The 16,489-nt window shown below is 41.2% G+C and overlaps 1 protein-coding gene across 19 annotated transcripts in view; it reads right to left on the bottom strand.

Annotated features, from left to right (window-relative positions):
* mef2d (myocyte enhancer factor 2d) overlaps positions 1-16,489 on the bottom strand; it is a 102,012-nt gene that overhangs the window by 14,035 nt on the left and 71,488 nt on the right. For 14 of the 19 annotated variants that reach the window (XM_044208493.1, XM_044208500.1, XM_044208505.1 and 11 more), the window contains 5 exons: positions 14,700-14,756; positions 5,858-6,036; positions 4,254-4,283; positions 936-1,053; positions 307-484 (listed from right to left, as the gene is read on the bottom strand). In XM_044208493.1, coding sequence (XP_044064428.1) covers positions 307-484; positions 936-1,053; positions 4,254-4,283; positions 5,858-6,036; positions 14,700-14,756 — 562 coding nt within the window. The remainder of the gene's footprint in view (positions 1-306; positions 485-935; positions 1,054-4,253; positions 4,284-5,857; positions 6,037-14,699; positions 14,757-16,489) is intronic. The other 5 variants (XM_044208496.1, XM_044208503.1, XM_044208506.1 and 2 more) reach the window with 2 other exon arrangements.

Raw genomic sequence — 16,489 nt, 5'->3', positions numbered from 1 at the left:
TTGGATAACACAGCTAGCAGCCTAGCCTCGCTACCAGGAGCTAAATAAAAGTGGGACTCCAGTGGGAGTCGGAGCCGAGCGCGCGGGGGTATATCTAGGTCACCACAAAGATGAATCAACCGCAGCTGGGGTGATGCTACTGCTCCGTATGGGAGAAGGACTTCAAGTGTGTACTGAATCAGCTGACATGCACGGCACTTATAAAAAGTCTGCTGGTCGGATGTTTAAGGGGAAAGGTCAAAGGTCAGGAAATTGGCGAATCAATCTTATTTATTAGTTAGTTTGTTGAAGAAAAAGGGAGCTTACACCAAGTTACTGAGCGATGCCAAGCTCAGCTGCTGTGACTGTTGCTGTTGTTGGTGCTGCTGCTGTTGTTGCTGGGAGACTGCTGGTTGCTGTTGCCAGGCAGCCATGTTGCCAGGCACCAGCCCTGGTGGTGTGAACGTCTGGAGTGCTGTGAGATCTGCACTCGTCAGCTGGTACTCTGAGATTAAGGGACGGAGGGGAAGACACAGAGGGAGAAAGAAAGGAGGGAAAGGGGGTGGAGAGGAGGGGGTGAGGGGGGATTGTTTTACATCATACAACTTTCTGGTGCATCAATATTAATCAGGGCTAATCCATATTAATGGAGACCTTTGAAGTGGAATCATTCCAGAAGCTCTCACACAATGAACAAAGTGAATATTCATAGTGGTTTGTGGCATCACACTGCGAGGTTTTCAAGTTTTTCTACATGACACTCAAGATTTTTCATGACATATTGCAGACTATATCTTTTACTTGGCTTGATGTTTTATCTTTTCCATTTTTTTTTTTAAATTCAGTCTTGGTGGACGTAGTAGTCCCTTTCCTGCCCTGATGTGAACAGACAGATTCAGTTTGAGCTGCTAAAATGTCCTGTCTTGCTTCAGGGAGGCAGTGCTTCGCTGTCTTACCAGTGTTGTAGGCCGTCTGCATGCCAGAGAAGGGCGCTAGCAGACTGGGTGTTGCCACGGAGACCACTGGTGTGGTGAGCGGCTGCGCCACCTGGGAGCCACCTAGCCGCTGGGCATTCTGGGAGGACAGAGAGATGGATGGAGGAAGTTGAACATTGAGACACTGGAAGTGGAAGAGGTGATTACTGCTACAGTGGTGCTAAAAGTGGGGTCTGGAGCCCGTCAGGGGGCCAGAGGGTGGTTCTAAGGGGTCTCCACCTAAATGAAGAGTAGTCTGATTTCTTAAGAATTGAATATATAAAAACGTGTCTAACGTAACAGTCTATAAAATTCACTCTTAGCACAATTATCTCCATCTCCACAATGTAGTTAATTCATGCATTTTTTGCAACTTTTCAATGGCAGTCTGGCACTGGTGTGATTATCTCTGAAAGGTTTTGGTGTCAAAATGTTAAGGATTTAAAATGTCTGTAATCGTGTAAAGCTGCTCGCAAAAGGTGCTTAAACATCCATCTAAGATTTACAACCAAACCCTTTCTTTCTGGGCTCTTTGGATCCAGTGTTGTGGCTCTGTGTCGTGAGAAACCCTGGTCTGGTTCCACAACGAATCGTGTCTTTTTCTCCTTATATGGGCTGAGTGTAGGAGTTCACGGCACATGACTTCATCCATTTTCAACAGCAATAATGATAATGGTTAGCATGTGCTTTCCACTGTACAGCAGAGTGGATGCAGATACCTTGTAATGTGACTGAGAACAATTTAATTACTACTGAAATATTTCACGATAAACACAGCTTGTTCTACTTCTAGTTGAAATAAAAAAACAAATTCATTATCCCGTGTTTTAATTGTACCCTCTGCTTTACGAAGCTGAAGTGCAGCAACTCTAATTAACTTTCAACCCTCAGTTTTCCTGCCACATTTGAAGTTTTATTGGCAGACTAAATAAAGAAAAATATTCTAAAACACTAATAACTAACGTCTGACATAATAAACAGTTAGATCACTTCACTTTGCCCATGCAGGGCAGCGGAAGATGTTTTATTCATCGCGCCACAGACAGAAGCGTTTCTGCCCCCTGTGAGAAAATCCAAGCACCTCAGCTCTCTCTGAGGCGTTTAACTTTTCTGTGACACTTTAACACCTGCGTGCAAGATGAGAAGTGTCTCGCATCTCAAGGTGGTGTTGCCATGGCAACGCTGTCGCCAGGCCCGGGCGCTTGTGTTATGTAGCGTCACGGTGGAAGGTGTTATGAGAGGCATCGCTGTGCTGGAGAATCATGCTGACAGGAACGCATGCATCGACAAGTATGACAGTGGATAGACAAGTGTGTGTGTGTGTGTAAGAATGTGTTTTTTATTGAAAAAAGTATGTGTAAATGTTTGCAGAGAGGTATGCGAGGAATGAATTCACAATGTGAGGTGTGTGTTTGTTCTGAGGCGTGCGTGTGTGTATATTTATGCAGAGAAATATGCATGAACACATGTCAGCATGCATGTGTGTGCGGAGGACAGAGGGTCAGCGTGTCGGACTCCAACATGGCCGTCTGTGTTCCAGGTTGGAGACTTTATGATCTTTCTTCACTCTGATCCTCAGAGCATCGACACTCAGATGAAACCAAACATGCACATGCTGAGCAGCTTTCACACAGAGCGGAGAGTCAGCTGGTTGCTCCGGTTCCCTCAATATTCCCTCTATGGACAGTTTGGACAGTACAAATGTCACTTTAAGCTTCACTGTAACATCAAATTTAGCACAATATAAATGCACACATCTTTAGTTTTGTTGCTTTGCCTTTTCAAAATAATTTATGACGCAAAATGTAACATTTTGATGTGTTTTTTGCTTCTAAAACAATATAAATCTAACAGAAACTGGATGTTGTGGCTGAACTTTTTTGATGATATTGGATGGTCAAAATTGTCAAACTTTTAAATTCAGTATAGTCTAAATATGTCTATAGGATGCAAGCATGGTATCTTAGGAAAAGGAAACATATTTTTTCTGTCTATACCATAAAGTCAACACTTATATGTACTGTTATACAAATATTACAGTACTGGAATTTAGATATAAATATCAGCAGATTTAAAAAGAAATCGTATCACTTGGTTAAGCTTGTCAGTGGGTGGAGTAAGTTACTGGCAAACAACAAAGTCTGCTTTGGGTTGGGGCTGAGGGCTGATTCCCAATAAAGCCACTCATGTATAAAATGCATTTATGGTACTAAGAGCTGTTTCTTGAGTAATTAAGAGAGTCGAAGTCAAGTCTTAAAAAAAAAAACAGCATTTTGAGAAATATATGCTAACAATTCTTGCTAGGAGTTAGATGAGAAGATTGATATCACTCACATGTCGGTACGCTAAGTATGAAACTAGTTTCAGCCGGGACATAGTTTGGCACATAACCTTTGTAAAACAGCGAACTGTCGTTTTTACCCCTTGTGTCTCACGTTTAATTTGTACAAAAACAATGTGCTAATTAGTGAGCTGTACAGGTGTTTTTAGGCAGATTTTGTTTGCTTGAGACAGAGCTGGGCTAGCTGTTCTCCCTTGTCTCCAGTCTTTATGCTAAGCTGAGTTATTGAGTTATTGAGTTAAGCTGAGATATTCCGTACAGACGTCAGAGTGGTATCAATCTTCTCATCTGACTCTCAGAAGAAAGTAAAGTACAGAAAGTAAATAAGTGTATTTCCCAAAATGTCAAACTATTAAGTCAACTTTTTCTTTTAAAACTGTGTTAATAGTGTTTTTCTGCATAATTGAGTCCTTTAATGCAAAGGCCTAATAATTCAATATGCGAGGTGTGTGGCCATGCAAGGCCTTCCTGTCTCATTTATTCTGTAACGTTCTGGGATTTTAGCAGGTAGAAACTTGAAACCCCTTTGAAGCTCAAGTCAAGTCTTTTGTCGAGTGTCAAGTCAAGTCAAATCTCACAGCAGTTAAGTCCAAGTCAAGTCTGAAGTCCTCGTGTTTGTGACTTGACTCAAGTCCACAGGTCCGATAGGACTGCAAGGGGATTGAAAGAAAAACATCCCGTGAGGGAAACCTAATCGTGCCCAGCCTGTAGTGAACCCTGAACGCTACAGTCCAAATCTTCCAGGAACCAGTGCAACCAGCTGATTTGCCCACTGTGTGTCCCTTGCTCTGATGCTCTGAGTTCACCGGGTGCTCTGATGCTCTTCTTCTACTTCCGTTCTAGCACCGGAGCCACTGAGTCAACCCTGATGGGATGCATTTGCTGACGGTGTCACACTCATGCTCAGTGAGATCACACAGAGTTCGACACTACATCCACGAAGCTAAAAGTCTATTCACCTCACTCACCAACTCCAGCTCTTCCTCTGTCTGCACAGCGGGTGGAGGAGGGGGGAGTAAAAAACAGAGGACGGTTATGTTTCTAAAACAACTAACTGCGGTAAGATATGAACATTCATTAAAAAGAACTTAATCTAAAGTCTTGCCAATAAATATGGTTAACAATATGTTTATAGTGATACTGAAAACAGGGCCTCCCGTTTTCAAGCAGTGTTGCACAGTCGACTCTAAAGTTGAACTCAACTATAAAGTCAAAATGCAGCCAAACTGATCGATGGCTGACTGGAGGAGAATGACTGGATCCAGATGTTGGATTGCACAAAGAGAGGAGGACTATTCACATTTCTACAACATCTAGATGTGAAATGTTTTAAACATCCCCAAGAAGTCTGTCTAGGATTTGTCTATGGATATGTGACTTCTAAGTGTCAAGTTAACTTTGCTGTACACTACATATCGATAGAGAACCTGACTTCCTTTTGTTGAAATCTAAATGAACTGATGTTGCAGAAAGGAAAATCTGGAGAAGGATTTAGAGACACTAGTGAAAAAGGCTTAGCTTTCATTCTTAAACTTGAGCTGATTATATTCGTTACGGTGACATTCCTTCTAATGGTCTTTACGTTGGATAAATCCAAAAATAGGAAAACTAATGTAAATTTGATGCAATATAAATTAACACAGTTATTGGCAATAAAAGTCATAATACCTGCATAAAGCAGCAGTATGACATAGATGCAATGGGCGCAGAGTATCTATTGAATTCCAGTAGCTTTTAAATAATGGGCCTCATGCAAGAACTTTTTTGGATTCTTATCCTAAACCTCTTGCGAGTTCTCCAAGTCGCTTTCACTAAACTCTAACTGCACAAACTTAGTCGTTTCAACTTGATAAATTCCAGCTGTTCGTTAGTGGGTGTGCTTTTGTGAGATTTCATCAGTAACATAATCAATGGCCTTAAACTGCTATAAGGTGACCTGTTGTGGACTCCTTTTGTGGGCAAGTTTAATAAAAAACTCCAAAAAAATCAAAAAGAAAAACATTTTACACTTCTGAGCTTCAAGTCCTGCTGTCAGACATTAACAGATGAAAATATTACAAATTTAGCAGTGTCAGTATTCTGACCCAAAACAATTAGAAAATATTACTACTGCTGTCAACACTTTGTCATCACAAAGCCGTACTGTGACAGAAATAAAGATGGAACGGCTTGGCATGAAGTTAGATACCTTTGCTAAAACAAAGCAGTTCAAGACTAAAATGGGAGGCGGTCAAGGGCACGAGACAGAATAGACACACGATTACTGAGTAACCCTGGTTACCAAGAGCCGCTTTGACAAATAATTATACATTTTTTTAACCACGACTGGCTCAACTAGCTCAACCTTTGACCAATAAATACCCTTCAATCCTTCTACTGCTTCATTATAAGCCATAGTTTATAATGGAGCTACCTAGGTAGTTTGCCAGAAACTACCTAACCTTGACTGATTTTGAGCTAAAGTACTATTCACATTCAGCTCTGACTGCTTTTTTTGTCCCATCCCCTGAGTTTGGACCCATCATTTGACCCCGTGTGGCTGCCGTAGTTGTGTTCTCCTCACCAGCTGCATGAGGCTCTTGCTGCCCTGTGAGGTGATGACCCTCAGGTCCGGCTTGCGGCTGTTGACCATCTGAGGGCTGGGCGGAGGCGGAGACTTAGCTGGGACTACTTTCCCCAGGCTGTTGCCGTTGGATACGGAGAGGAGGCCCGGGGAGGCCCTGGCACTGATGTAGCCATTAGCTGGAGAGACACATAAAGTGAGAGAGAGATATTTAGTGAGGGGGGTGTGTGTGTGTGTGTATGTTTTGATGTTTTTAGTATATGTATCTACTTGTGAATTCTGTCTGTGCTTGTCTGCCTGGGTGTGTATATTCAGCTCTTTGTGTGTGTGTGTGTGTGTTGATGTCTGCCTGTGTGTGTTCTCATTAGCGAGTTGGATCGCTCTGTCGCACCACATGCTCCTCATCGTTTCTGCAGCTCAAACAGTGTTTTTTGGCGGCGCTCTGATTTTTCTGCAGCTCCTCCACATCAAAACCTCGTCACTCTCTCTAGAACTATTTTATTTCCACTCTCTCTCGACGTCGTTCCTCTTTTGTTTCAGTTGTCTCTGCGCACGGTGAAAAACACACACAAATGTCTCTGGACTCTTTCCATCTTACGCTGCAAAAAATATCCTTCTTATTAAGTCAGCTTTGACTATTATTGAGCCCTAAAAAACAAGTGAAACATTTTCTAATGCAGTGATATTATTTCAACATGCTTCCACTATAACACAATTATCGGAGCTTCCTATATATTTGCACCTTGCTAACTACAATTGTGAAGTGCATTTCCCATGTGTACCTGCATAACTGCATGCTATTATAAGCTCTGAGATTTGCTTTCCCTGATGAGACTTCAAATGCTGAAAGCTTGCCTTTTTGATGAAATACCTGCATTGAACCTAAGTGTGCAGAGCCTCTTTCTTTCTCAAGATCTGATATTTTTGGCCTTCTTGCCCCTTAGCATTTTGTCTAGAAAAGTTTTCTTGAAACAAGACACAATTTTAAAAATTGTTTGTTTTAAGTCTGTTGCTTGTTTCTTTTATGTGAAAAATTTTATGTTTTAAATTTTATGTTGCTGTCTTGGCCTTGCCCTTTTAAAAGAGATTCTGAATCTCAATGGAAATATTTATAATAAATAATTCTTTTCTTTAAAAGCTCACTGGTTCCTACAGAAGATGTAAATCTTTAAAAACAGGTCACGAATATACATTTATATATTTAAAAAAAGGCTCAGTAATTTCCTAAACCAGCTGCTCACTGTAGTTTTTACTCAAACAGGAGGAAATAGTGCATCTGTTGGGGACTATTTTAAGCGGCGGATTAATCCACATTTGGTGCTCTAGTGAGTATTTGGGGCAACAGGACGGTGTGTGCGGGACTGAATCAGAATAAACTACAGTGTGTGTGTTCATGGTGATGAAGGAACATGTCAGCCAGTGCAACAGTGTGGCTCACTGATGTTGTCCAAAAACTATTAAAAACACAACGGAGATCTGTGGCTCAGAGGAAGAAGATATATCAGACTGTGATACACACACAACACTTGTTAGTAGGATCAAGACGTTGTTGGTTTTGGTGTTTTCATGGGATTGGTTGACAATAAGAAAAATATAGAACATCACCAGACTTATCCTTTAATAGGAAGAAATGACTTTTTTTGCAGTGTACAGTACTTTTGCTTTTCTTTTTCGTGGGTGCATTCCAGCAACATGACAGAACGTCACGTCTGTTGAACGCTCCCTCCTTTGACACTGCACAACTGGTCACATTCCAAACTCCTTCATTGTAACGCAACAGTTACTCTTCTGTAAGAAACAACAATACCTGATACATGATACACACCTCTCTGTGTGTGTGTGTGTGTGTGTGTGTGTGTGTGTGTGTGTGTGTGTGTGTGTGTGTGTGTGTGTGTGTGTGCGTGTGCGTGTGCGTGTGTGTGTGTGCGTGTGTGTGTGTGTGCTTTGACGTCAACCCTGCTTTTAAGGATTAAGGAAACGTTTATTACCTAAATCTTGTTAGGTAGTTTTTTTTCTCATTTTTAAGTGTGTAAGTTTTTAATCCTACTACTACTACTACTACATATACATTTTAATTTTATACTTTAAAACTCAATAATGTACTTGTACTGTATTATAAGTTGTATTACAATTTTCAAAGCTGTTTTAAAAAAGTAGGGGATCGGGGGGGTCTGGGTGTCATGACAACAAGACTCCAGCAGACAGCAGCCTGTTCGTGCTGCTGAGGTCAAAAGAAGAACTCGACTAAAACAGTAAAAGGGGGACAGCAGGGAGTTTCCAAGCCCTGACACACACACAAACACACACACACACACACACAGAGGCTGTATTCCCCTCGGACAGGCAGAGTCAGGGTGTGTGTGTGTGTGTGTGTGTGTGTGTGTGTGTGTGTGTGTGATAGCAGATAGCAGTTCGCCATGACGCCGCCTCCAGACGACAGCGGCATGTGACTCTGCTTCATCTCGGTCACACACACTCCTGGGAGACACAGACACACAGAACCCATGAACTAAACCTGACAACAACAACAAATGAAAACTGCCTCTCTAACAGCTCCATGGGAGGGAGAGAGGGAAGAAAGGTGGCAAGGAGAAAAAACACAGTGACAGTGAATAGAGAGGTGATGGAGGCGGTGGGGGAGGAGAAGTGAAGGGAAGCAGGAGGAGGGAGAGGTTTGAGGTTGTAGTGATGGAGGGAAAAGAGAGAAGATATAGATGAAGAAAGAAAAGAGAACAGAGAGGATGCTGAGGAGCTCTGCTGTGGAACGTTCATTTGAAAATAAACCAAACAAGTTATCCATAATCTCCTGGTCAAATGGAAATAAAATCAATTTGCTATGAACTAAAACAGCAGCAGACTTTTTAGAAATTGGGAAGGAGAGAGGAGGTAGAGATGTAGGAAATGTAGTGGGGAAGAAAGGAGGTAGAGAACAAGAGGAGGAGGTAGGGAAGGAAAGACAGAAAAGAGATAAGAGAAGATGAAAAGGGAAGGAAATGCGGAAGGAGGGAAAGGTAGAAGGAAAGAGAAAAGTGAGTAGGTAAGGAATGACAAAGGGACTTGGGGAAAGGAGGAAAACATGTAGGGATAGAAAGGGGAAGTAGGGAAGGAGGCAAGAAATGAGGCAGAGAGCGAGACGAGGTAGCGAAAGAGAGGAAGGACATAGGAAAGGAGAGAAAGGTAAGAAGAAAGAGGGAGGAGGCTAGGAAGGAAGCAAGGAGGTAGGGAATGATAGGGTATGTAGGGAGAAAGTGAAGGTGGTAGGGAAGGAAAGAAGGCATCTGTCCAAAGAGATCACCTGGTCCTGTTGATACACAGTGGACCCTCCTTGCATCAGGGGTTTCTGAGAAATCCCGCGACCCTCCAAATGTGTGTGTGTTGAGTAACATGCACTGACTGACGGGAATCTGTGGCTGGTTGCGTTGTGTTCATGTTTGTGGGTAAATGGTGGCGGCTTTGTGGTGACCCGGAGTTATGAGCGTTATACACACACACACACACACACACACAAACACAGAGCGTGAAAGTGAGTGAGTTCCTGTTTGTGTGTGTGTGTGACTGAAAAGCAGGTGCCCTCAAGCCAACACCAAATCCCCATACAGAAACAGTCTAGAGTACTGGAATATTTGTATTTGTGTGTGTGTGTGTGTGTGTGTGTGTGTGTTTACACTATATTATACTAGTAATGGTTTTACTGGAATTTATAGATGCAGATTTTTCATGCATTTTTGGGTGTTTCTATGTTCCCTAAAGACATTTTTATTTGACCCCAGATGCATTCTTGTTTGAAAGTAAGTGTGAAGATTTAGGGGCGCAATGATAAATTGTGGCAAAATATATTGTGACACAAAAATGTGACAATATGCAGCATGGAAGTCAATATCGATGCCTGAAAATGCTGACAGGCATATACTCATTAAAAGTCTCCTACCCCAAAAATCTAAAATTGGGCTTAAAGGGCCGGTTCACCAAAATTCCAAAAAACTAAATTTTCTCAGTTACCTCTAGTTGTATCAGCAATGCAGATGTTTTTGGTTTTATCTGCTGAGATTTCTGCACCCACCCCAATACAATGGAGGTAAATGGAATTTAGATTTGGAAAACAACTTGTCTCTCCTGTAATGGGATGATCCACAGACCTCACCAGAGGCACTGGAACACTGTTTGTGTTGACATTTTTAAATGTAATTCTTTGTGCCATGAATACCACAAACAAAATCCCATTCACCTCCATTGTATTGTTGTGCAGACAGAAATCTCAAGAGACAAGATATTGCAAAACCTGGACAAACAAAACCAAAACTATCTGCATGGATAGATCCCACTAGTGGAAAGGAATATGTTTTTCGTTTTGTTTTTTTGAAATTTGGGTGAACTGACCCTTTAAAAAAATGTCCTCCAGAACTCTCAAATAACTCAATAACTTCAGGGTGTTTGGAGAAGGTTACTCCAGCCAAATAGACATTTACTACTTACTACTTTATTTTTATGTAGCTTCGTTTTTTCATGTAAGAGATTGTCTTTTACACTAAAACCTATAAGAAAAAGTTAATTTTTTTGCTACTTTGGCTACTGTGTGTGTGTGTGTGTGTGTGTGTGTGTGAGTGAGTGTGAGTGAGTGAGTGAGTGAGTGAGTGAGTGAGTGAGTGAGTGAGTGAGGTCTCGAGGTCTCCTATTACGCGAGGCTGGGCGTGGGAATGTGTGGAATGCCGGGTGACGTCAATGGTGACATTCCCGGAGCCCCGAGTCCCTGGACAACAGCTGAGAACGACAGATCCAAGAGAAGAGGAGGACAGGGAGAAAAGAGAGGAGAAGGGAGGACAGAGTGGAAGAGTAAAGAAGAGATGAGGGGAGGGCAGCAGAGAAAAGGAGAAGATAGGAGAAAAAGGTTGAGAGAGAAGGGAAGTGGAAGAGATGAAGGACAGAAGAGAAAGAAGTGGGTAGGAGAAGGAAAAGAGTAAAAAAGGAGGGGAGAGAGGGAAGGAGAAGAGAGGAAGGGATGAAAGGAGACAGCTAGAAAAGCGGGAAAAACAGAAAAGAGGAGAGGAAGAAATATGGAAATGAAACTTGAGTAAAGAAAATAAGAAAGAAAGGGAATAGAAAAATTGCGCTGTGAGCAGAAATAAAGTGAGAGAGGAAAAAAGATAATAGGAAGGAAGAAGAGAAAGAGGAGAGATATTGGTACAGGAGAAGAAGAAAGGAGAGTCGGGGAAGGTAAGGGGCGAAGAAAACAATTGGGATATAATGAGAAAGGACGAGGTAGAGAGAGAGGAATAAGAGATGAAGGAGAGAGTGGAGGAAGGAGGGGTGGATCAGGCCACCTGAGCTGCGTTTTGGGATGAAGACGTTTCGTGTTTCGACACGCGAAGGAGTCGTGATCCTGACACTAACAGTCAACCACAGCAGACCTCCATCATGAAAAATCATGAAATCAGGTCTTGGATCTTTTGGAACAGATACGTCACAATGCAGCCAAAGATTCCTGATCCACAAGGGGGAGCTACGTTATAACTTTGTCAAAATTGCAAAATTCCCATTTAAAATGAATCAAATTGTTCTATATTGAGATAGAACAAGTCACAAGACATCCCAATGCAATATGAATAAATAGTTAGTTTGACCGATGTGTGGATAGTCCGCAAGTTACTAGCCAAGGGAAAGTTGCAGACTGATAAAACTTCGGCTGCTGAAAGCCAATCCTATTTTTGCCATTCCTTGATTCGCTACAAATGTGATTTTCATGACCAGGAATTAAACTTAATTTTTTTTTTTTAAATCTACAATAACGAATATCTCAAATGACATTTGGGGAAAGGCTGCATATGTTGGATAACATCTAAATGTATTTTACCAAGCTAACCACACCTACTAAGCATTTTGAAATCTAGCTATGTTGTTTCATCAGAGAAACGTTACACTGCGAGGAGCAGCAACATGCTGAAGGTAACTACTCGTAACATTATAATAAGGTTAGGACTTTTAACACGACAGTTTTTAAAACACTGACTCATTAATTTCAAGCCACCATTCATTCACCAACCATTCACTTGTCAAAACGTCATTCAAGTCAGTTTGATTTTCACAGTTTCAGCCACAGTTGCTACAGAACATGAAAGACACGTCCATTTTTCCAATCAATGACAAGATCAACACAGAAAGCTGGAAAACTACCAAGAGACTCACAAAACAAATTACTTTATATTTACTCTTGTAGTTATACTTTTTGCTGTGACTGTAATATGATATCATGTTCCAAAAATAGTGATTTGATCTTGTGATATTACAATGCTTTACTAATCTGTACTTCCTCTTTTTGACGAATTACCACACAAAACTGGTCTTTTAAGAACACCGTTTCATAAAACATATACAGTATACTCTTTCATTAATAGCCTTGAAACACTAACATCAATATTGAAACTTGGCTTTGGCATATTCCTCTGATATAGTGCAGGGAAGTTAATATAAATGTATTGATTTCTTTTGGCCCACCTTACCCTGAGACAATACGTTTATCAAGTGAATATAGAAAGAAAAAAAAACACCTTCCCACCATATCTATTACCACGGGCTGGCTGGCAGTATCTGTGCTGGCTAATGGGATTTAAGGGGAGAGCTCTGGCCAGTGTCAAAGTCACCTCTGAGGAGAGTCCTGTGCCAAGACAAGGGACAGTTGGATGAGGTGGGGTGGAGGCGCGGTAGATAATTCCAGAGAGAAGACGAGTGGGAACAGCTGAGAGAGACAGGATGAAAGGGGGAGGGAGGGGGTATAGATGGAGAGACGAGGGGGGAGGAGCAGTGGCTGAAGACGGGAAAGAGTAAAGCTGAGGAGCGTTGAGCACACTGCTGTCAGGATCCCAGGGTTTTTAATTTGGTACCATCGATACTGACTCTAATATTTGGCTGCTGGCACTGCTTTCATTTCATAAAAAGTTTTCAGCAAGCCTGGTTCCAGACCTCTGAATCACCATCACATCTCTGATTTGTTCAACGATTCTAATAGGTCTCGTGTTGTGCTCACTGACGGCCAATCAGAGCTTCACAGGCAGGATTAAGAATGGGGGCGTCATCTTCTTACATAGATAGCTAGCTATACAGCAGCTGTACAGTTTGTTGTGACTCGACTTACAGAAATAACAACTCTTATATTTCTTTGATCGTTGTGAAAAATGTCAAAGACCCTGAATATTTATTTTTTTTACTAGGAGTGATGGGGTCCTTCTGCCAAAGTTACACTCGTTTTCGTTAATTCTGTTTCTGTTTTTCTCTGTGCTCTTCTCGCTGGTTTGGAGTGGGCGGGGCTCGGTTAGAGAAAGGCGAAGTCACAAACTTCCATGCACCAATCAGGATTTAGCAACATCAGAATCTGATGACAGTTGGCGGGTTGTTTGATATGTAAATCAAATCTGATAAAACTACACCCACACAGTCTTGGTGTTAAATTCGTCATAACCTAAACATGTTATTTCTACTTATTTAACCATGACTATTTAATGTTATAGAGAAATACTAAGTTAATAAGTTAGCTGCAACCACTACTGCAGTACTCGTGTTGACTGAAAAGAACATCAGCGAGACCAATATATCACTCAATACTGACTGGTTAGGGCAAAACAAAACGAAATAACCCCCTTCCCAAACAGAAATCAGCTAACATGAACATGAAGTAAAATTAAGTAGCAATTCAGTCTCATTATTAGGCTTATTTTCAGCTGTTTGACTGCTGAAATCTGGTGTCAAGTTCCAAATCTTTCTCCAATCAGTCTTCTTTTTCTTTGTCTTAAAAAGGGACAGTTCACTCATATCACAAAAATTCAACAAAACAGTAGTAGTCCCAACGAAGAGCGAGGTCTGCGAACATTTGTCTCTGGAAAGACTGGTTGCTTTTGAGGTCTTCAAATGTCATTTGTCAACACATAGAGCAGGACTTCTCAAAATCTCAGCACATTAAACCAAAACTATCTGCACGGTTACATACCAATAGGAGCAAGTGGAAAAATATGTTTTTTTTTGTATGTTTGGGATTCGTTGGAGTGACCTTTTAATGTTTACACAATTTGAAGGTGACAAGAAAAATACAATTCCAACTTTATTTAGATTATTGAACTGTAACAAAATCCAGTTATTGAGTGCCTCATGAGTAAAGTCATCTTGAAGAGAAAAAAAAGAAAGTCGATGACAAACGCTTCAATCAGTCAAGCAAGTTTTGGCCAAAAAATTTCATAGTTTCATAGTTTGGCAAAACGGGTGACAGGAACGAAATGTTGAGCTCACTTTCAGGTGTCTGTACCAGCTGGCACACCAGACCAGGTCAGTAATATTGACAAGATTTTAAGATATTCAACTTAGTTCTGGTTTCCAAGTCACAAGCAACAGCAATGCAAAACCAAGAGTTTTTAGGTAATTTTCTGTCCGTTTCTGTTCCTCTTTTCAAACCCTCTCCTCCTGTTTTTCTCTTACAACCTGAAACCCATTCTGTTCTTGGGACTGTTTACAAGCAGCTTGTACTGTGACCTTCAACTGTCACCAGTCAACAGGTGTTTTTGTGCTTGTGTGTATGTCTGTGTGTGACTGTGTTTGAGTCGGTGTGGGAGTTGTGGACACATGACCAGCTGTTGCCACATATGAAATATTCTGCATCGCTCTGTCTGTGACTCAGACTCAAAAATCATTTTCCTTTTATAAAGTCCAGCTAAAATACAGAAAGCAGACTGGGGCAGGGTGGATGACATACTGTAGTGTGTGTGTGTGTGTGTGTGTGTGTGTGTGTTTATCTGGGTTTGTATCAGTACAAACTCAATTCTTCTAAAAAACGTAGAGCAAGGAAAAACATAAGACTACTTACGGACTGGACTCGGGCACGCTCCATTTGAATTCCCCAGATCTCCTCCCAACAGAGCACCTGGGACAGAAAAACACACCATGACCATTAAATATAACCGCATAAAGACTATTTCATATCAAAGAGTTAATCTGAACAGCACTGATCTAAAATGCTGCATATCCCCATTTTGAAAAATATCATTAAATCAAGTATGTCATTAAAAAAGTGCTTCTGCTATCGACACTCACTTTACTCTATGAAGGATTATAATTGGTTTCAATTCTGCATTACCAGTTAATTTTTAAGTGCCGGTTTCATTAGTTCTCAATGGTACTTATGTCATATTTGGAAAAAAGAAAGATCAGACTCATTTTAAATTGTGAAAAGAAATGTTTAAATGCCACCTGATGTTCACCCAAAGGTATTTAAAAAATACAAAATTATTTAAAATGCATATTTTTATTGGAAGTAACAGTCAAAATAACTGCCAATCAGCTAAGTATGTCTTCTCTTCTTCTTAATGTCATAGACTTCCATCTTTTCTCTTATTCTTCTCATGACTTTATAATGTCTGGTGTGTGTTGTTTGGAGCTAGGCCTGGGTATCGTTTGAAAAATTTAGATATCAGTGCCAATATACCTGCGTTTTGGTACAGATACCAAAACAATACTTTTATTTTGATACCTAAGTTCAGCCAGAGACACGTAACGTCATGGAATTCACTATTTATTGCCAATGGTTTCACAGTTAGATTGGTCTCAAATGGCTCCACACTTTGGTGGCAGCAATGAGGATTCTGCTGAATTCTGCTACTAATCCCACCCTGAACCATAATAGTACACAATCAAAGATAGCAGGAAATGTACATGAACACTAGAGCTTAGCAAGACTTCAATACCAAAGCTTCAGTCACATCAGGAGGAGGTTGGGGTGGTGGTGGTGGTGGTGGTGGTGGTGGTGGGGGGGAGTTGTGGAAGCAACCAGTGTTGGCATTGTGAATCAGCAAAGTCGCAGTGAAAACTGCCGCCTAGTAGTCTTGTATGAATGTGATTGGATGTTACTAGTCACCTGGTAGCCAATGCTGAATTAATAAGCCAATGATACTGAGCATGAATGAGACAGCTGATGCTCAGCAGCTGACATGATCGCGACCTCAGTGGTCTGCCCGAACTAAGTTGAATATCGTAACTGAACTCTACGGAGCGCTGTAGCCTCATCCAGTTTATTGTTTTGGTTTACTGGCCCACAACTTTACTGTTTTGGTTCAGTCAATGTTGTGTTTACAGCTTATTCCGCTGCCCCCAAAAAGCTAAAAAATACATAAAAATCAACTGCTACTGCGTTAAAATGTCAATGTAGATTAACGTGCTCTGTCCCTAAACAGCAAGCAAACACATCTGTGTGCAGTACAATATGTCTTTATACTTTTATCTTCATTCTAGCAAACAGTTTTCTTCCAAATGGCAGACAGCACTTTTCTGCACTGACACTTATTTTCCCTGTTGTGGTACAGATTCAGTTTTTGGCTCAAACACTCTTTAGAAAGGCAGAAACTCGAGGTCATTAGGGGCGACTGAAAAATATTTGGCTGGACGGACACATGGAAAAACACCAATAAGCAAACATGATGAACCCAATACATCTCTGGTAATGTGGGATGCATAGCAGGGTACAGCAGAGTATTTGCACGGCTGAGGTTATGAGGAGGGGAGGGGGGGCGTCCATTACTGCTATGTGAAACCCTCTTGCCTCGGAGAACGGCATGTTATGAAAGATGCTGTAATGCATTTGTTGCGCGTTACATCACCTAA

This window comes from Siniperca chuatsi, linkage group LG9 (assembly GCF_020085105.1).
Source record: "Siniperca chuatsi isolate FFG_IHB_CAS linkage group LG9, ASM2008510v1, whole genome shotgun sequence".
NCBI lineage: Eukaryota > Metazoa > Chordata > Actinopteri > Centrarchiformes > Sinipercidae > Siniperca > Siniperca chuatsi.
This window is presented reverse-complemented; position numbering and strand designations above follow the sequence as displayed.